This window comes from Podarcis tiliguerta (genome assembly GCF_965153285.1).
Source record: "Podarcis tiliguerta genome assembly, chromosome: 4".
NCBI classification, from domain to species: domain Eukaryota; kingdom Metazoa; phylum Chordata; class Lepidosauria; order Squamata; family Lacertidae; genus Podarcis; species Podarcis tiliguerta.
This window is the reverse complement of record NC_139537.1, coordinates 54600754-54622951: the sequence shown is the minus strand read 5'-3', so window position 1 is coordinate 54622951 and position 22198 is coordinate 54600754. Positions and strand designations below refer to the sequence as shown.

Here is a 22198-nt window from a genome sequence, read left to right as displayed (position 1 = left end):
GTGAACAAAAATGTTTCCGCTGGAAACTTTTTATCAGGACTTTGAAAGCAAACCTCAGGGCTTGAGGCCAGCAAAAGAAGAGAAAAGGACTCTGAATAAAGATAAATACCACATGCTAAGGATGAAAAAGAACAACATGGTATGCAAAATAGCCAGCGTGACTTGGTAGTTACGGTGTTCAACTAGAACCATGGAGATAAGAGTTCAAATCTCCGCAAAGCTCCTGGAAAGATCATGGGTGACTGCTGTCTCTGATCCTAACCTACCCCACAAGATTGTTGTAAAGATAAACTGAGCAGGTGAAGAACTATATTTGCTGCCCTGAGACTTTTGGAGATAGAAATTATAAAGGAAGTATACAAATGAAGAAATCAATTAACAAAAACCTCATGGGGGTGTCTACATAATGGAGGGGAACTGAGTTGGGCTGGTTGATTTCTCAAGGCGAGGCATCAGCGTACCATCCTCAGATATTTCTCTCTGGGTGTACACATGACTGTCAGGGCTATGAGGAAAGTGCTTGCATGGCTTTGTGTATAGTGACCTCCAGCCCTCAATGGTCTGTGAATGTACAGGAACGTTTATCAGTTGACTGACTTTCCTTTATGGCCATACAAAAGCACATGCCACTTTCCATAGAGAAAGCCGTGTTTTTTTATCATTGCATCTGTAGACTATTAAGCGGCGGAAAGCTATTTTTATTCCAGTGCAGCTTTGAATTGCAGAAAATGTAAGGCAATATGTAAGGAGATAGGTCTTTTTAAAATCTGAGGGTACTTCAAGCTGTATTATTAGACACTGCTGTTTCCCCTCCTTTATCCTCCCAAGCCTCATGGTTAAGAGGCTGATGTTCTTAACAGGGTTGGGAACCATGGCTATAAAGTAGGACCAGGGAACCCCCTTTTTTGCTGAGGGCCTTATTACCTCAGATGCAATCTATTTGGGGCTACAGGGCTACATGCTGACACTGCCCAGGTTTGAAGCCAGTTGTGGTGGGGCTAGACCCAAATGTGGGCTGTGGGCAGGGCGACACAAACGCATGCCCTTCTCTCTCTCTCTCTCTCTCTCTCTCTCTCTCTCTCTCTCCCCCTCTCCATTCTGCTTTTGTGATGCATTTATGGCATGGGAGCAATGCACCCTTTTTCCACCCAAAGATTGCCTTTGTTCAAAAAAATAAAATAAAAAATCACCTATGAATTGACTCCTAGGAGGCCAATTACTGTGAATTCCTTTGGGAACTGAATGTGTGAACTGGGAGTGGACAGAGACCAATTAACTTTGTTTTCTCTCATTATGGGAGGCAAAACTGGGTTCATGGGATGAAACACTGGCATTGTAAACATATGTGTGGAAAGCATAGGTTTTAACATAAAATGTCCAGCCATCTTTGGAAAAAAGTCTAGGACAGCCTCCTGGGAACAAAGCTTTGGCGCACAGTATTGCTGCTCATCTTCCTTGCCCCTGGAGCAGAGAAGAGGAGTGGCGATGCCTTGCAGAACACCCCAGATCTCATCAAGTTTGGTGAGAGGGAATGAGCGTTCCAGCAGTTGTAGAAGTGGGGACGAGGCATGGCAGTATGGGACAGGAAACAGCATATTCCCATTTCGTTTTAGGTGGCTAAACAGGAAGAACCATCCCTGCGTAGTAACCCAGGAACCTCTTTGCAGCCGAATTAGTTTGGTTTGTGCCAAGCACAAAAGGCCACAGTTGCACCACCAAAGGATTACATTGTCAAGGGAATAAAATAACATGCCCTCCATCTGCTAGATGATAGTTGATTTCTATTAACTCTGTATCTAGTGCATCATCTTAAATCAATATCCAGATTTGATACTTTAAAGACTACCATGTGGGTTTTTTAAAAATCCCTGCTTTCTGCCTTACACAGGAGCTTAATGTTCCAATAAGAATCAGATCAAAATCAAGGATGGTTCAATATATACTTTTTCCAAAAGGAGAGCGGCCATGTATTTGTCCCAATGTAAAGGTAAAGGTAAAGGAACCCCTGACCATTAGGTCCAGTTGTGGCCGACTCTGGGGTTGCGGCGCTCATCTCACTTTATTGGCCAAGGGAGCCGGCGTACAGCTTCCGGGTTATGTGGCCAGCATGACTAAGCCACTTCTGGCGAACCAGAGCAGGGCACGGAAATGCCGTTTATCTTCCCGCCAGCGTGGTACCTATTTATCTACCTGCACTTGACGTGCTTTCAATTTGCTAGGTTGGCAGGAGCAGGGACTGAGCAACGGGAGCTCACCCCATCGTGGGGATTCGAACTGGCGACCTTCTGATCGGCAAGTCCTAGGCTCTGTGGTTTAAGCCACAGCGCCACCCGCGTCCCTCTGTCCCAATGTAGTTTGCTGCAAAATAAGACTTCTTGTACTTGGCACAATGATAATAATATAATAATAATTTTTTATTTATACCCCGCCCATCTGGCAGGGTTTCCCCAGCCACTCTGGGCGGCTTCCAAAATAAATGAGTGAACCTTATTAGTTTGTGAAGAACTTCCTGAACTGCCATCTTAAATGGACCCTCTAGGCATCCTTTTTATTGAGCAGTCATGAATATTTCTGCTCAATATGTTATGGGGGGAGTCGCAAACCATCCTGCTTTCAATACAGGTTGCACCTGCAAAGGTTTTGGGGGACTCACACTGCTTCACTGCCAATTGGCACATGACATCACCTATAACTTCCTGCTGAAATCCTGTTACCTTTTATGTCACAAAAGTTCTGATTTTCTTTTTGTTCCACTTTTGTTGTGCTGTAGCCCCTCCGTGCAGCAATAATGTGGTAGCAATGGGGAAACATTGCAGAACAAACTGAAGCGGAATAAATCCATTATTAATGCACTGTTATTGTGTCATGAACATGTCACAAAATACAGCTGCAATAAAATAGCAGTCTGGAGGGGGCCCAAAGTTGCTGTATTTTGCAGATGGGCTTCCATTATGTCATGTATCAGCAACATTCCCCCGCCTTCTTTTCACTCCCATGTTTTTGTGTAACATCCAGCCTGAGGGAAAGTTCCTTGAAACTCAATAGCTAGCTCATTACTTTACAGCTTCCTTGTAAGGTATTATGCCACTGCTTGGATTTTAATTAAAGGATCAACAGAGCTTCCAACATGTTTTGTCTACTTTGTTGATTTGTGTAAATATTGAGCTATGACTGGGCAACGTATTGAATTATTACTAGGATAAACTTGAGTACTTCCTTCTCTTGCATTACAAAAGGCCAGTGCACAAAGCATCTCAAGAAGATGTTTCATGGCTGTTTCTTCTTAGTGGTTTACTGCCCAACAAAAAACTCTGAAGAAGTTATAATATAGTGACAAAGTGACAAAGTTCACAAAGAAAGCCTTTTGTAATTTACTGACTCAATTTTGTGGGTATGATGTTAGCTGCTCTGAACCCGGCTTTGGCTGGGGAGGGCGGGATATAAATAAAAATTATTATTATTATTGTTGTTATTATTATTATTATTTAAAAGGTTAAACTGAGCTCAGGTTGCAGGTGTCTTAGCAGGTACTCAGCAGCCTTTTCTTCTCCTTCTCAGACTTTTATCTTTGTGCTTCCTGGAACAAGCCATGTGGCCAATAGCTCTCAGCTGCAAGTAAAACCAAGTGAACTGCATCTCTCCAAAATAGAGATTTGAAAGCCTGTGTCTTTGCTAACCTGAAAACTGCATGGTCCTTTTGGTAAGGAAACCAAGTTCTTTTTCATTTGGAACCTTTTCCACCTTCATTTTATTGCCAGCAGATGGAGACTTGTTTGATGTAACTTCTGGAAACCTCGTGAGTAAAATATTCACTTACCATATTTTGAAAGCTCAATGTCTGTGATTTATTCTAGCTTAAGTATTTTTGTGGGGAACGTTTGTTGAAGGTGGGTAAGGGTAGATATGCTTGGAGCAATCACCACTGTGCTCAACTCTGGCAGTAGAGAGCAGGAATCTCTCTTCCAAACCTCTTTCTCCAGCAAGCCTTGCTTCTTTTCTCCCCATGATGCCCACTTGTTGTTATGGCTCAGAACTTAGGCCATGGCTCAGGGGTAGAACACCGGCCTTGCATGCAGAAGGTCCCAGGTTCAATCCCCATCATCTTCAGGTAGTGCTGGGAGAGAACCCTGCCTGAAACCATGGTATTGCTGTTGCCAGTTATTGTAGACAATTCTAAGCTAGACAGAGCAGTGGTCTCAGTATAAGGAGCTTTGCTACGTTCTTCTCAAATGCTGCTACCTGGAATCAGATCTACAATACCATACAAAGGGTATGGCTATGGCTGGGTAGGTAAGTGAAAGAAAGCAGGAATGATGACTGCTAAAATCACTTCTACGAACGTGTATTTAGCATCAGTAGCTGCATGGTGTGAGCAAAATATACGAGATGTTCTCCTGTCTTGTGAATTTGCAGTACAAGCTTAGGATCCCAGGCTGTGACTCAGCTGAAGGCTCTTGCCACAGAAGGAGCACCATAGTTTATATAGCAAGGGCTGTATATACTCTGGCAATCGATCAACCAATCAGGATTCTGCTCCAAGGTGACCTAGATTCTATGCCAAGATAAATTACCTGCTGTGAATTATATGTATTATGTAAATGATGCATATTTGCATGGTTTATTTTGGTTCTGCTAAGTCTGATGATGAGCAATGCAGGGCATTGAAACCCCACGTCTGATCACTGGAAATATTGCCCAGCCTCTGGCTTTTGAGATTTCATCAGGCTTTAGGATAGGAAGATCTATTTTTTTATATACCAAGGGCCAGACATGTAGGTTACAAGCAGGGCTTTGGACAGACTCGGACTACTTATGTGTATAGCAGACCTTCCAAGTTTCCCTATTTCCCAGGGATGTCCCGGTTTCTGTTTTGATCCTGGAATGCCCTGCTTTTCTTTAGGATGTCCCTATTTTCATTTGAGAAATGCTGGAGGGTATGGAGTTATCCGAGCCCCGAGCCATCTGAAGTCAATTCTGCATAGGGAAGGTTGTTTTTTTTAAAATGTTTAATGTTTTATTATGTTATTATATATGTTGGAAGCTGCCCAGAGTGGCTGGGGCAACCCAGTAAGATGTGTGGGGTATAAACAGTCAAAATTTCATTATGGAATGAGACGTCCCTGTTTTCATTGGAGAAATGTTGGAGGGTATGGTATAGGCCCTGGTTTGAATTGCAGGTTGTATGCAAGGTGGGAAAGGATGCTGTGTCTCCCACTATGTGCATATTACGTGTAACCCAGGTGTTGACATGAACTGGCTCTGAGCAGATCATTACTCTAGCTAATCCTCTGTACTGTTTACATGGACTGTCAGTGGCCTTGAGGGAGATGTTTTCCTGTTTGAAATCCTCTGCTCTTCAACAGGTTGACCTTCTGCACACAAATCACATGCTCTTCATCTGAGCTATTGGCCCTCCCCTTCACATTGCCCACATGGTTTCCAAACCCAACACCACAGTCCTCAGACCTTGAATCTTGCCTCTGAATACAAAGGCCAAGATCTGGAGGCTCCTGCATGGTATGATCAGAGAGGGGAGGTAGTTGTTGGGGAGGGGTATGACTGGTTCCCTTTGACATCCTGGCAACAAAAATGCATATACAGTGGTACCTTGGATTAAGTACTTAATTTGTTCCGGAGGTCCGTTCTTAACCTGAAGCACCACTTTAGCTAATGGGGCTTCCTGCTGCCGCCGCGCTGCCAGAGCACGATTTCTGTTCTCATCCTGAAGCAAAGTTCTTAACCTGAGGTACTATTTCTGGGTTAGCGGAGTGTGTAACCTGAAGCGTATGTAACCTGAAGTGTATGTAACCCGAGGTACCACTGTATTTGGTATTGATATAAATCAGGGAGTTGGGAACCTCAGGCCCTGAGACCAAATGCAGCCCTCCAGATATCTCACTGGGACTCCCCAGGTCACACCTTTTACCAGCCTTGCTTTGCACCCTCCTGGAGTGTTTGTGCCTGGCTGGAATGTGCCCTCGAGCTCTGATAGTGACTCCTGCTTGCCTGGATGTGGGGTAGCCTACTGTACACTACACATGCAAAATTCACCTTAATTGCTCTGTCTGTCTTTTGCCTTTGGCCCCATCCCCAGGACTGCCATGTGGCCCCTAGACATTGTCTGGAAGGGAATTCACTCCTGTTATACATTAAATAACAGAGTTGAAAAGTCTGCCTTGTTCAAACAGTACGTCTCCTGTGAGGCCATCTGACTAAAAGAGAAGAAACTGACATTTCTATCTGTAGGGAGAGTCATGAGGTTAGGGTTCTGAAAGCACGAATGGAGGCTTGTCTTACGATTTATTATCAGTGTGTTCGTTTGTATAAGTGAGTGCACGGCTGTCTCCAGCCGATAGGCCCTAATAGGGCAAGTAGTGTATCATCATCTCTGTCCTCATTAAACATTGTTCCAGTCAGAACAGATGTTCATTTGCTGTGTTCATCTGGGGGCAGCTGTAGGTTGCATTCACAAGAGAAGCTTAAATCTATATATTTTTAATTTTCCCTTGCATGGATGATGGTGACACATCACATTTCACTTGAACATTTGTTTTCTTAATGGAGGGGGTGCATCCCCAGAGAATGCCACTTTATCATCTGTGGTAAAGATAAATTGAATTAAATGTCTTTTTCTGTTTCTATATATGTGTTAAGACATTCTAATAGCGACAGAAAGAAGAAGAGTGCTTTCTGGAAGCAATATAATACAAGCATTAATTAAATGGTGCTTATCAAGGTGTCTGTGTAACAAGGTATGGATGTGTGGTAAAATTCCCTTCCAAACTTACAGAAGAACAGAATCCTGCCTGGTTGCATGTTGCTTGCTGTTTCTCCATTCAGAATCTCTTGTGCAAATGCCTTTGTACTGTGTGGCACAGCCCCCAAGCGCTTCAGACAGGTGGTTATTATCTTTTATTCTGCACTTCCCCCCTTAAAAAATAGAAAACGAGGCACATTTTTTAAGAACACGAATCCTGTGCAGGACACTTCATAAAGAATCATGGAGCGTGTGACCAGGGGTTTGGGGTGTGTGTTTAAGGGACTAGCTTTGAATGATTCAGGATGGAAAGGAAAAACAATTTTCTGGGGAATAATACACGGGTTTTTTTAACAGCTTCCTAGTACACAGACTACTTGGTGTGGAAAAGTTTTCTGTTTGCCACCAGAGGGCACTCCTTTCTTTCCTCTTGACAGCTGATTGTCCATGTAATCACATGCACATTATATGCTTAAAGCACATTCAATGCACAATTAGAAGATGGCTTCTGCCAAAGAATCCTGGGAACTCTAGTTTACACCCACAGAGCTACAATTCCCAGCACTCACAACAAACCAAAGCTCCTGGCATTCCTTGTGGGGAAGCTGTGTGCTTTAAATCTGTGTCAAATGTGATTTAAATGTATGATGTGGGTGTGGGAAACTGCTTCAGCTCAGTAAAAATAGGCACCCCGTGGTTCAAAAGTAGTAATTCCTTCAAGAGAGCTTTGTTTTACGCTACACTTCCCAACATTTCACAGATGAGGTGTGGATATGCTTGCTGCATTCTAATTGCCACAAGATGGCAGCATGGGTTGAAAATGTAGCTCAGGAGGTGCAATGTGTGAAATGGTGTTCTGTGCACTGCATGATGCCTTAATGTTCATGTGCACACACTGACTTTCAGGCACACTAGATCAGGAATGGGGACCCTGTGACACTCCAGATAGTGCTGAACTCCAACTCCCATCAGCTCCAGCAAGCATGGCAAATGGTCAGGGATGATGGGAGTGGTAGTCCATTGAAGGGCCACTGGTTTAGCCACCCACTTGCACTAGAAGCAAGATGGAGCCACCCACTCAGCACGTGTTGCCTCAGCCAGGGTGTCGCTGCAACTGTCCGTTCCAAAGCACTTTCGAGCTCTTCTCTCTGACTAGGCCAGGCTGTTCCTCCATCCTGTCTGCTGTGGTAGACTTCTCTCAAACACCTGTACTCCTTCCCGCAAACTCCTGTCAGACAGCTGCCACTACAAGAGAGACTTGAGAAATTGGATCACCTCAGAGGCATAACACCTATTTATATCCCCCTGAGCTTTCCCCTGGCTCCTCTGTTTCACATACTATCTCCGTCTTCTGACTACTACAAAGTTTTCTCCTCATGACCTCACCTTTCCTTTCTGAAGGTTACCTCATTTTCCAGAGCATCGCAGCTTCATAGGTAGTAATGGGCACCCATTTTCCCCCTCACAAAATCCCATGAGTTCTGAAATCTCAGGGCAGCAACGTCCCATATCCTAGATGAGGCAACCCAATCACTGTATTAAACTCCACTGAACTGAAAAGAAATTAAATTTGTTGCAGAAGGGTTTCCCATTGTCTCAGAGATAATAATTCTGCCTGGTTATATAAAAGCATAGCTCAGTCTATTTTGCTGTGATCATTCTTGCCTAAAGACAAACTCTCATAGTAAGATGGCATTTCCACCACACAAAAACAAGCTCAAAAAAACAGCGGATCTGGTGCCATTTCTCTGCTTTGCTCACTCTGTTATCAGGCATTTGAGCACCTATATGGAAGCTTTAGTCAGGGAAACCTAAACAGATATTGAGGTGAAAGAACCATGAATACTGGAGCTTGGGATGTAGTATTAGAACTTGAGGTCATCCAATGAAGTTGAATGTTGGAAAATTCACGACAAAAAGAAGTACAGTATGTCTTCACACCGCACATATGTGAACTATGGGATTCACTCCCATAAGCGGTAGTGACGCCCACCAACTTGGATTAGACAAATTCATGGAGGGTAAGGCTATCGATGACTGTTAGTCATGATGTGAATATCAGTTGCTGAGGTGCATGTTTGGGGAGAGTGCTGTTTCCCTTAGGTCCTGCTTGCAGACTTCCTTACGCATCCGGTTGGCTGCCATAAGAACAGGATGCTAAACCAGATGGTCTGATCCAGTGGGAACTCCTTTTATGTACTTAGGACCGAACTTCTTTGTGTTCCATCTGGAGCATTTGAAGCAGCTCAAACAATTTGTTCATTTAGCCTAGTATTGTCTTCTCTGACTGGCTGCAACTTTATAGGGCCTCAGACCGAGATCTTTCACATCACCAATTATTTAACCCTTTGTGATGGCCTGGGAATCTGATTCAGAGGCTGAACCGGAGGAATCCCAGCCTGCACAGGAGTCCCCGCCTCCAGGGCTGGCTGAGCCGGGGCAGGGCCTTGAATCTGAAGGGCCCACACCTGTGCCAGATCCTCGGGAGCAGACACCAGATGAATCCACTCTGGCTCCAGAGGTGATTGAGGACCCATTGCCTGCAGGTGCTCCTCTCCCAGCCCTGTCAGGGGAAGGTGAGGCTGCCTCTGGGTCCAGTAACCCTCCAGCCTCTCCTGAGCTGCAGAGGCTCAGGGCAAAGAGGCGGAGGGAACTAAGTTCTCACAGGAGGAGTGCTCCCCTCCAGGCCAGGGGAGGCAAGGCACCTGGGGACCAGGGCCGCCCTATGCCTCGGAGGAGATAAAGGCCAGTCTGCCCTGTCCCAGGTTGCAGGAGCAACATCGTTGGTAACCTGTTCCTGCCGGCACCCTGACCTGCTCTCCTGAGTTCCTGGCCACGCCTGATTCCTCACTTTGGACCTCATTTCGCCCCTGATGGACAGCCTCCTTACTCTCGACCCAGGACCGGACTCAGAGCACGCCACACGGTAACCCCCCCCCCCGGGACCAGCACACCCTTTTTAGCAAATTGCAGAGATTGAACCCTTCTGTGTGTAAACCAGTAGCTTTTTAAAAACAATTGGTTTTAGTTTTGGGTGTTGTATTTTGTCATTCTTTGTTTCAAATTCTATTTCTGTGTTGTGCATGGATTTTATTCAGTTTTGTACTTCGTCATGAATTTTTTTTTTTTTTTTGCAGAGGGGTGGTTAAGAAATATTGTAAGTAAATAAATATTTGTGGCCACGCAAGTTGCTTGGAGGAAACAGCATCATCTGAATCTAGTATGTGTGAGAGGAGGTGGGAGAGTGCGAGTTCAGCAGCTACTTGTGATTTGTTTCATCATTTTCTGCTGCTTCCCCTTCTCCCTGGGCTGTACCTGCGAACTCTTCTCATTCCTAACCCTGCTCCCCATTACTCTATCTGTGAATAAAGAGGTGGTAAACAGTTTTGTTTCTGCAAATAGGTTGGATTGCTCTTCTTGTAGATGACATCACCGAAGTTGGTCCTCCGTGATCTCGTAACTGTCCTGTGCACTTAAAAACCCATTCACAGCTTCTTGATTCAGAACATTCCTTCGGTAAATTAATTCTCAGGTTGCCTGAGCTGTGTAAAGTGTTTTCCCCATATCCATTTTAGAAGTCTCTGCTCATTAATTTTATAGAGTGAACCTCTATATTAGCAAGGGAACAATCTCTTTTATTATACTCTGTTAAAATCCTAATAAACTGCCACTTAAAATACCTCCCAACTCCTTTACCTTTGCAATTTTAGCTTTGGAAATCTCATGGTGTGCTTGCAGCAGAGGTGTCAAACTCAATTTATGGAGATGCATGAATTTCATGCTTGAGTATCATTCAGGCACAGTTATACTTGAATGTATACATTACAATGATCATCTGCTGACTGTTTCATGTAGTTTTGCTGGAAAACGGGTGACAACACTATCTGTGGTTTTAGCATCTCATCTGTTTGTTTTGATGTGTTTTAGTCAATCTCCAGCCAGCGCTTTTTTTGGATTTCTTACCCATCCATGTTACCCATCCTGGGGAAGATAGCAATATAAAAATGCAAAATTGAAGTAAGTTTAAACAATTTTAAATCAGAACAGGGTAGGTCCTAAAAATACATCTCTCATATGTCAAAAGTCAGGGTTTATACAGCAATGTTTGCTGCCTCTTTTCGTAATTTTATGCCCTTGGATATATTTAGCCATTCTGAGCCTAAACTGCGCACTTAAGATATAGTCCCTCAGATAAGCCATACAGAGGTTAATTAACAATTTGAATATTGTTTAAGAATGGAAGACAAAGTCCTAAGGCTTGGAAAAGAAATAATTTTTATTGTGGTGGGGGGGGGGGTGGAATTTAATTTTACAGAATTAAAATATTCCTAATAAGAAATGGCAAAGATTTCACAAAAAAAGCATACCATGTTGTTGTTGTTTGGGGGGGGGGGTTGCATTTATTAACGTATGGTATTATTAGTAGATTCTGAGCACTGCCCACAGAATCTTCTCCACAGAAAGCCAACTGAAACAAATGGAACATGTTAATGTCAGTGGACTTTGTGCTGGATATGGTCCTGGCAGAGTGCCCTCTGGTGGCATAAATAAACTTAGCAAAAAGTAATCTTGCACCAGATTTGACCATTTCCGTATCTCAGTACAGTAAACTGTTAATCAAAGCATCTCTTGGGCTTCACTGATGCTTACAATTATCTACTACATAGCTTGGAAAGTTTTTAGTTTCTTCATTCTGTGTGTATTTGGACACATCTTAAGTTAAGATATCATAACCAAATTTTCCATGATGGTTCCACAAGAAGGAATCTTATTTTGGTCTAATTGGATACAGATGGAAACCATTTTGAATCAAGAATCTTTCAAAACAGCACTGATCTTTTGTGCCTTGGGATTCCCAAGCAATGCTGGGCCCTTTCTGCTGGTTGTTATTTGCTAGTTTAGGAGAGGCTGAGAGCCAGTTTCCAGTTAGATAGTTCATAACTCACCCGATCTCATATGAGAGAGATCCTCCATTTGGCAAAATCATGCGTTTCTCGAGCAGCAAGAAGGCAGAGATGTAAAGGCTGATGAATCATTCCAGCCCTATCGTATGAACTGATCTTGTGCATTACCCCAAAGCTGCCTTATATTGCCATCTTTTTAAAGGTTTGGGAGGAAACAAAATGGCCTCATTCCATCAAAGATCCAAGTTCTTTGTCACTAGAGGCTCTACGTAGTGACTTCTGTGGCTTGGACTACCTTTTACCAGGTTCAGCCGGTACGTCAACTGCAACCATTCCAGTCCATGCATCAGTATCCTCAAGTGGCGCTGCCCTTGTATCTGGCCTGGAAGATGCAACTAGCGTAGTGGCCAGACTGCTCACAGAAGCAAGTTACTGGCAACATGTGACTCCTTTGCTGAGAGAACTGCACTGGCTGAAACTAGCCCAGTAAAATAGGCAGCGTTCTTGCTTTAATTCACAGATCCCCTAAACAACTTGGACCCAAAGCACCTTACTCCTTGGGCTCTGCCTGTGATCTTCTGGCGGAGCCCCTGTGCTTCCATCAGCCTTAACCAGAGACAGAGCTTTTACTGTAGCAAGCCCTGCCCTGTGGAATCCTCGCCAAGGGAAGTCTGGGAGAGTCATTCCTTTAATTCAGAAAGGCCTTTAGAATTATTAGCAACCAGTTTATTGACATACTGTTGATGTTTTTACGAATGTGATTGTAGACTCGTTTCTGTGTTGTATACCCCCTTGTTATATTTCTTATCAAAGTGTGATTTATAAACATTTAAATAAATAAAATATGCACTGGAAGTTGGGACGCTGCTTTATTTTATTTTTTAAAAAATGCAGAGCTGCTCCACAGTAATAACCTACAAAGAAACACAACAACAGTCACGCCTTTGTTTAATTATATGAAGTGGATGACATAGCATGACTGAATACCAGTTGCTGAGAATCTGAAATGGAGACAGTGCAGTTGCAATCAGGTTCTCCTTGCAGAGATTCCACAGGCATCTGGTTGGCCATTGTGAGAACAGGATGCTGGGCTAGGGATGCCTTTGGTGGCCAGGGAAACCACTATGATTTTTATTTTATTTTTAATTTTTTTGCAATAGCCATTTAGCCACACGCTCTTTTCCCCAACTACAAACTGAACACTTCCACCCAAGAAACGGTGGAGCAGTTCCCACCATCTTATTTAGTTCAAATGCTGATTGGCTTGACTCCTTAGTTTACAAGGCTGGCAAACCTTTACGTTTAGCTTCAGTTGTGCCATTTCTCTATTATTCTTATCAAGTGTCTGAATTACTGGCAAGGGGTGATATCTAACGTTCCATGTCCCACCCTGCCAATCTTCATAAATCTGAACAAACTGACAGAGAACACTGCAGAGAATGCACCTCCCAATACACAGGCTCTGGGATGATATACTTTTTTTGAGTAATAAATCCATAAATCATAATTCTTAGCTCAACAGGAATTAATTCTTGGCCTTCACTTAGGTAGTTCATTGACTTTATTATCATCTTCCTACATATTTTAGCATGTAAACGTTACTACAAAATGGATAAAAGTCACATGTGGCAAACCAGAAAGTATACAAACAACATTTTCATTGGGATTGTGGCCACTAACATTAGACACAGTTACACATCACGTATTATTATTATTATTATTTTTCTGGCATATAAACAAGTTATCTACTCTTTGTCCCTACAACTCAAGAACAATTAATAAGAGGTATAAACATATAACAGATCAGTTTCTTCAATACAAAGCACTACACAAATGTCAAATACATATAAAGTTTGCTTGTAAATATTTATCCATTTAATATTTTAGAGCTAAAAATATATTTCAAAGGCATCTTTATATATTAATTAAATCCATCTTGGGCTGTTGGGATTGACTGAGCTACCTTTCTCGTTTCTACAGCCACCCTCTTCTAGCCAATCTTGCAGATTTACATTCCTGGAAGAGGCTGATGTGGCGCAGCTGAGACTTGAAATCATATTACAGTCTATAAAAATATATATATATTTATTTCCCTTTCTGAAGGCCTGCACTGCCAGCCCTCATATTCTACTTCTACCCCGCTGTAGCTAGAACTTCAATACATACAGATACAGAGTACACATGCCACATTCTCCTAGACACAATTATTATTCTAAGTAGCAATGCAATGAAAAGGCAGTATGTAAATAATGCATGTCATTTCCACTTATTATATGGCACAGTCTGTTTAAGGTTAGAAATGCTTTCAGTGTGCTTCCTTTATTATATTTTTCTGCAACCAAACTATTGTTTTTAACAGAAGTCTCCTGTTCAAGAATGCATCCTTGCTCAGAAACATACATGCCTGAGACCAGCAAGCTTGGAATACTATATTTCAGTTGCATGGATAGCAGCTGTTTTGTATGGCTCTGGAAGTGGAATTTTGGAAAACTGCATGGAAGGAGTGGGATGACTAAAAAGCCAACATTTTCTACCCTTCTGAGCAGATTCTTTTTAATTCAAAGGAAACAAGTGAACCATTTGTTTCTTCTGTTCTGCATCTTACCAGTTCCTCAATAGGCATGATTTTTGAAGACCCTGTTCTTACGTTTTCACAAGATCACTTAATTTTGCCTCCTAAATGTCTCAGAAGTTACCAAGGCACAAATGCACTTGCATAAGTAGAATCCTTAAGAGAGGAACTTCATCAGCACTCCAATTAGGCTGGAATTCTGCTGCTCATGCCATACAACTGCTCTATCAGCTGCACAATCTGTTTACTGGGCCAGTGCAGAACCTAGTTCAGCAATGTGCTTCTTCAACATTCAAAGTCAGACTGCCTTATGAAGAACTGTATGGTTCAAAGAGAGATTGGATCAGGGGATAAAGTATGTAATTAGGGTCTCTTTGGAGAGGGGGAAAATATATCCATGTACAGAGCCAGCAGAATATGCATGCCCTACCATATTTAAGGTCCAAGACCCAAAGGGCAGGGGGACTACTGAGAAAATGGGGCGGCTGTCAGGATTCTCTGAATTGGTGGTTGTTGCTGGCTCTAATTCTCTCTCTTCACTGGGGGGTCCTAGCTCTCCCAAGCAGAGATATTTCTACAAGCAGCCCAAAGATGGAATAAATAATCCATTTACACAACCCAATCCTTTAAGTCCAGCACCATCAACACACTTCCTCACCAACTATTCTGGCACAGAATACAAAACAAAGGCATTTGATGTAGTATCAAGCTCAGATTAGTCACCTATCCAGGCATGAAAAGCTATGAGCTCTGGACACCTGTTGGGATGAAGGGACCTGACATCTTTTTCTCAGTCAACAAATTAGTAACTCTAACTCTCACAAGCAGAGGAAGAGCCAAATCCTGTTACCTAAGGGGTATGGCAAACAATGAAGTCCCATCTTACATTTGACAGTAAGAGTTAACATCTAGTTTTTCAGTAAGACCTCTCGGCGTTTCTTTCTGGCATGCATACTGGTGATCATTTCACTGCTTAGCCTACCAGACATTTTACCTGTAGATGTGCATTAAGATCCTCCTCATCACCTGAATGCATGATACAGATGACCACACTGCGTTGAAGCAAAAGTGCTCCTTAAAGGGTAGTTTGGCCATCTGCATGGACCCTCTTATTCTGTGCTTCCAGTGGCTTTACCTTACTTCCCCCTTGGATATACTGTCTGTGGGCCCTGCCCCTGAACCAACAATGGTTCACATTTTAAAATATGGGATGGAAACTTAATAAAAGGCCACCTGATTCAGCAACACTATCAAACTATTCATGTTCTGATTAATTATGAAGTGGCTAAACATATCCAAAACAGAATCTAACAATAGTTATGCACAGTGTTATTAAACATATATAGCTTTATTACAATCTTTCTTGCCACATATTGTAAATTGAGACTAGTACAATCACTGCAACAGTACCAGACAGACAATGAATTAACACCATCCAATCAAGATACGTATAAGGTTACTCTTAACAAGGCAGTATCTTTAGCTAGAAATCTTGGTCCTCTTAATTCTTTTTTTAAATATTGCGCTGATCACAGATCTCTTGCATATTGAATGCAATTTGGCAAATAAACATCTAAAACATAGCAAATTTTAATACATATGCTTCTTAAAAGCACATTTAAAAGTAAGATTTCACAAATGACAGTTTCTATTTACTTTTCTAAATGTCGTTAGGTGCAAGGAAGTCAAAGTATTATGGGTACATAAAAGCTAGATTTAAGCTTGTGAGATACTTCATTTTACATGAGTTTTGGTCCTGCTGAGGGACTAATTAAAGGTTATGTGCAAATGCATGTAACAGATTCCTGATGCCGTACATTTTAAAGAACAGATTTGGAAGAGGGAGGCTTTAAGTGAAGTAGTGGAGGGAGTGCTTAACCCCTGCCCATCATTTTTATGCTCAAAACCATTGCCTCACGAAGCCATTTGTCTTTTTTTGAAAAAAAAGAAAGCTTCAGAGCTCTATCACATGTACTTGCACATAAGATCTTGTTAGCCCCGATGCTTCACAAAGAACTGAAACCACAATAAGAAAAATAGCTGCACGGGTACATTGAGAAATCTTTACAAAAAGTGGAATTAAACACAAATTAGCAACAGTAGATGATAACACCAGCTTTCCAGTTGAAGACAATCATAAAAACAGCTGCAGTATTTACTTAACTCGTGCCTCTGGGACTATTAGAGACACAATGCTGATTTGCTTTAAGCTCATCTTCTTTACTTTCAGTCTGATTCTCTGGGCGAGCTAGTCCCGGTCTACCCTATATATGAGGGTTGGTGGAAGGAAGAATTCCAGATCCTCTCAAAAAAAGCAGCTTGAGTGGTTATGGCAGAGAGAATTAGCTTCATTCGAAGGGAGGGGTGGTGAACTTGGCGCTCTCCAGATGTTTAGCACTTTTGCTCCCATCCACTCCAGCCAGCATGGCCAATGATCAGGGTAATGGGAATTGTGGTTCAACATCTGAAGGGTACGATGTTGGCCACCTCTGACCTATGGCTATAGAAAGACTTCGCCTCTCTCCAGATCTATCTCATTGCTCTAGAGAAAGACAATGGCCAAAGGGATCCGATCTCTGACTATCAGCTTTTCCTCTTTCTCTCTACACAACTTATCCGCTACAGAAGCTGATACACTGGTGCAGAGGATAGGGTCTCACATCTGCAGGGATTGTATTGGCTGGCACCCTATTGAGGGAAAGGCTCAGGTGGCATCAGTAAGGGCGCCAGCTGATAGGTTCATGTGCTGCAGTTCTTTCTGGAGGGTAAGGCTCCCTATGGGTGGATCTGTAAATAGGACATGACCCTTACGAGATGCTCACTCCTTTAAATATATATATGTTCCAAAGTATAAAAGAGTGAAGTAGAATATTTAATAGCTGTTCCATCTGCATCTAATTCCAAAAAAATCATTGGAAACCTTGGGTGTCTGTTACAGCTAAAAGAAAAGAAAAATAAAAGAAAACTGATCTGACATGGTTTTTGCTAGGTTTATGCGGAGTATTGCTTACATTTTTTCAAGGGCTGTGAAATGATGACATGACAAGAAATAAATGCTGCCCAAACCATATTAAAGAGAAATGTCTCCAAAACCTGCAGCAATTAAAAATAGCCGGCAATAGCCTATTGGGATTTTTAAAAATGCTTTCCCCCCAGTGATTCTCCTGATAAGCCTTAGAATACTGGAATCAAGTTCTAACATGTTTGCAGCATAAGACTTACTTAAAATAAGGGAGTGCTGTAAATTAATCTGAGTAGAATCAAGACCTAATATGAATAATATTTTCTCTAAAAATCTCACTAAAAATTAGTATTTTTACTTGTGCTTTTTTGATGTGCAATTTGTCCTGCGTATGCTAGAAATTAAGTTGAAAATTGGGAGGGATAAAGAGTTCCCCTTTCTCTGGATTCCTGGCTAAAATCACAGTTCATATTGGCTTGTTCAGTGTTCTATGGGGAAAGTATGTGGGAAAGTTTCATATATGAAAATCCCACATTAAATCAAAATTCACCTCAAGAATAGTAGCAGTAGTAGCATACCTAATGAAACTACTTAGCCTCATTTATCTATGGAAATCAAGTGCTGCAATTTTAATGAATGTCTAATAGGCCCAATACGTTGAAGAGGGACAAAGACAGTATTATGTGGATTTTGTAGAATTTTAATTAACTCACATACCAGGAAGGCTCAACTTACAGCAGATCTATATAGCAATGGGTAGTTTTCAAGATTCTTTATGTCTTGTATGAAAAAAGTGTATGAATATTTTATTGCTATAAATTTAATGTTTTACCAGTAACAAACCCACCAAGTACAGAGAAGGCTAGGACTGATCATGACTGTTAATCTGCAAGCTTCCTTAAGCTGCTGGAGATGTTAACGTGGAATGTTGTACTCAAAAAGAAACTTTAATCCTTTGAGTGTTCTGTGATCAGATGGGGTTAATGGTTAAAATGTATTTGTGCTTTAGAAGTTGTCTCTCCACGCAGCTACGTTTTGCTCAACAACTATATCCCTCCAACCTGAAAATTGTCTTGAATGTCGTTATCAATACAGGGCAGTGTATATTGTTGTATGAGAATAGGAAAATGATTACTGGTTTGTAGCTGTTAACCTAAGAGCCTACTTTGGCTCTGTCAGCATGAGAAAGGGCAAGAATCTCATGCAATTAAAACTACCCTTTTTTAATTTATAAAAGGCAATTTCACAACAGGGGTGACTAAAAGGAGTAACAGGAACATCCAGTAATTAGTTACATGGAATTTCCCTTCAGATTTGCTAAAAGTAAGGAAAAGGGTTGGGGACTGAGCCCTGAAACTAACTGTAAACACTGTGAAAAAGCAAAACCTCAGCTTGATGTAAGGCTTAGACATGCATCAAGCATTGTTGGTTCTGCTAAAGAAACCCAGGTATTATTTCCCATGGCAGCCAGTCCATTCAGGGCATATTTGGATGTTGCGCAGAAGTAGAGGGAAGGCAGTATAGGAAACTCTTGTGTTTTGCCTTGTCATGCTTTCTGAAATGGGTACTCTTCCAAGGTGAGATGAGCCGCCACTCATGCTCTTTCTCATCTCACTTCTGTATAATATATGAAGCACCCTCAGTTATTGGATGAATGAGTGAGTGAGTGAGTGAGTGAATGAATGAATGAATGGTGCCATTCCAAAGCTTCCTATGTAACCGTTTTGTGGTAAGAGAAGCAAACACAGCTTCAATAGAGACCAGGAAAAAATATATTAGGAAAGCACTCCAAGGATGCGATGCAGTAGTTCCAAAAGATCTCTTAGGGATACTTAGGGTGCTATGAATCTATGATGGAAGGCTGTGGCTGGAATTTGTAGGGAATGCTGGGTCAATATATGTTCTGAAAAATAGCAATTCCTAATTTAATTCATACTTTGAAGTCTGCAGGCAATGTGCATACAATGTAAAGCTTTGTAAACTTCAGCTGATGTGTGCGTAATGTTTGGCCTCTGAGATGTTGCTGAACTACAACTCCCATTATTCCTGACCTTTGGTCATGCCTGCTAGGGTTGATGGGAGATGCAGTTCAGTAACGTCTGGAGAGCCAAAGGTTCCCCACTCATAGTTTAGCTGGTCTGATGAGTTTCACCACCTTCCTGTGACTATGCCCCCATGCTGCTGTCGTGCTCATCTGAGGCTGGCGGGAGAAGCTTTTATTGAGAAAAACCTTGGCAGGCCATACATTGTCCTACCCCTGATACCGGGAAGGGTGGGGAACTTGTGTGACACTGGGGACCACAGTGGAAATAAGTTATCAACAAGCTTTTATCTACAACCACAATGATTAGGCAAATGGGTATTTTAAATGAATGAAAAAGCTGAAATGTTTCAATTGCAGCCCCTCATTTTTAGAATGTTGTCCCCATCAAGGCCTACCTTGAACCAACATAAACATTGTTTTGGCACCAGGCATATGAATGTTAATGTAACATTCTTATGAACAGCTAGACATTTAAATTGGTTTGCTTAGTGACAATTATGAACATGTTTCTTTGGGGGCGCTATGGTAGTGGGGGCAAGGCTGGTGTTGCTTTTTGAATTGTATTGAATAATTTGTTGGTTGCTGTTACCCCTGTTTTTAGTTCTTGTATATTTCTATATTGTTTGTATGTTATATTGTAGATCACCTCAAGACCATTTTTAGTAAAAGGCATCTAAGAAATTCAAAACAATGCAATAAAGTAATTAAAAGCTGATTTTTAACAACAGCAAACAACAGTTTGCACAATGGAGCTTTAAGACTCAAGCAGCACTCCTGTTAATGGCAGCACTTTTGCAGAAATCCTGTTTTCCAGAGAGATCCAGAGAAAAGGATGTTCTAATAAAAATTAGGAGAAAAGTACCCTGGCCATTTGCAAGGAAAGAGGAAGTAACACTGCAACAAGTGTTTTACAAAGTGCCATGGATTGCTTCAATACCCTGTTTTATCTCAAGAAAATAACAAGAAATAAAACAAAGAGTACAAATGTCAATTTATCCATAATTCTTCTGGGGGTGGGGAACAGAGAGACAGAGAGAAGAGAAACAGGAAAACAGGTTTAAAATTCTAAGTTGAATTAATATGCTTAGTCCTGGCACTATTAAATTATCAACAACTAAGAGGAACTGAAATTGTTTTAATAACTTTAAGAGATTATTGCATGTAACAGAATCTAGCACTCTGTGTTGATTCCCAAGGTATTCAGACATGCTCACTGGAGCATCCAGACCGTCATTTATTTTTTCAAGTTAAAATTTAACAATAACTCCTGTAAAATTCCTGAAGGTTTGGGTGTTGCATTGATAAATAATATGGGTAAAATGCCTCCCAAACGTCTACGGTGCAACCTATATTCATTTCTATCAGGCTTGCATGAGATTCCTGCCTAAGTGTCGTTGAAAGGCATGGAGGTTGTACAACAGCAGTGGTTGGTGTGTAGTGCCTTTGGTGGATGTGGATGTCTGGAGAAACCTATTGATTATACAGTCTTTTTTTTATCACCCATCCCAGAAGCAGGAGCACGCTAACCAGTGGTCAAAAACAGTGAATTGGTCTCAACAAACAACAAAGACTTTCACTCCCCTCCTAGCCATTACAAGATGAAATGGGATATTCAGGTTTCATAAGAAGTACTTATTAAGGAAACTTGCATCTTGTGAGTCTTTTGATAAAATTGTGTCAAGTGTATTCTATCAAGAGGTAGAACCACCATTGTCTTTTACTCATCTGTATTTTTTGTGGAGAGAAAGAAGGGGGAAAGAAAACAAAACCAAACAAAAAACCTGACGACTTTTGGTTGCTTAATATTAAAGGGTTAGCACCTCTGGATAGTGGAGTCTTGCAATTTTTCACAGACCAGACATGGGAGCTGTTCTCAACAACACATTCTTATACTTCCAAGGGCTGTACAGACAGAGAACCTAAAAGCTAACCATCTGCAGACCCCTCTCCACACCTGGCCTGAATCTCCCTCTACTTTTTGAGGTACTGAACATTGAAGCAGGCTGCCAAACCACTGCATTTAAGAGGAGAGGTAACCTGCTCAATTGGCACAAGATGCTTTCCCACAGTTTATACACTCCAGACAATCATTCCACTAACAAATGCATTCTGAAAGTCTTTGGCAAGGCAAGAAACCTTGTGCTCCCAAACCCAGGGTTCCCAACAAGACTGAATTGATCTGACAGCCATCTTCATACCTGGGAGGGAGTTGCAATATACACCTAGCTTTTTTCATTCTTCTTAATTCGAGCAAGGCCAGCACATGTGCTTGGTAGTGGATCTCATCTATGCTGGGCACTATTTCATGGAAGTCAGGTTTCTGTCACAGATCTAAGGCAAACATTACAATTTACAGGAAAGAAAATGAGGACATCAATACATTGTGCGTTGTTAGGAGATATACAACCTTTATAACACAGTAGCTTTTATTATTATCTCTGGGTTTTCTATGTCCTTTTTGCTTTGGACCATCCGCAGTTCCAGCTGGGCTGAATTGGGTTTGTTTCCTTCTCCAGCTTGGGCTTAAAAACAAAAGCAACAAAGAGACTGAAATGCCACAGGTATTTAGTTTTAACTAAAGCAGCCCAGAAGAAAAACTTGTCCCTCCAAGCCCTTCACTCCTTCCCGCCCACCCCCAAATCAATATGCTTGAATCTCAGCTCTACTGCAATTCAGGATGCAACAAGAGCACTGCAAGATCAGACCAAAGGTCCATCTCATGCAGCCCTTTGTTCTCCTCACTGACCAGCCAGATGCCTTTGGGAAGCCCACAAGCAATAAAACACGCCCTCACTCTTTCTTTCCCAGCAGCATACGGCCTCTGAACACAGAAGTACAATTTAGCTGGTATTAAAAGCTGTCCAAGCCACCTTGGGCAGCACACTCCTTATTTTTTTGTTATCTTGAGGATGGAGAACCTGTGGCCCTTCAGATGCTGTTGGGCTCCAACTCCCAACAG

At 41.9% G+C, this 22198-nt stretch overlaps 1 protein-coding gene across 2 annotated transcripts in view; it reads right to left on the bottom strand.

Annotated features, from left to right (window-relative positions):
• Nucleotides 1-13204: 13204 nt before the first annotated feature.
• The window catches only part of PDXK (pyridoxal kinase), a 47997-nt gene continuing 39003 nt past the window's right edge, over nt 13205-22198 (bottom strand). Inside the window, exons 11-12 of one of the 2 annotated variants that reach the window (XR_014510374.1) lie at nt 16654-21761; nt 13205-16579 (exon numbers count right to left, since the gene is read on the bottom strand). Coding sequence is in view for 1 of the 2 variants with exons in the window: in XM_083437396.1 (XP_083293522.1) it covers nt 21649-21761 (113 nt within the window). In the remaining variant the exon portion in view is untranslated. Of the gene's footprint in view, nt 21762-22198 lie in introns of both variants that reach the window. The other variant, XM_083437396.1, reaches the window with a different exon arrangement.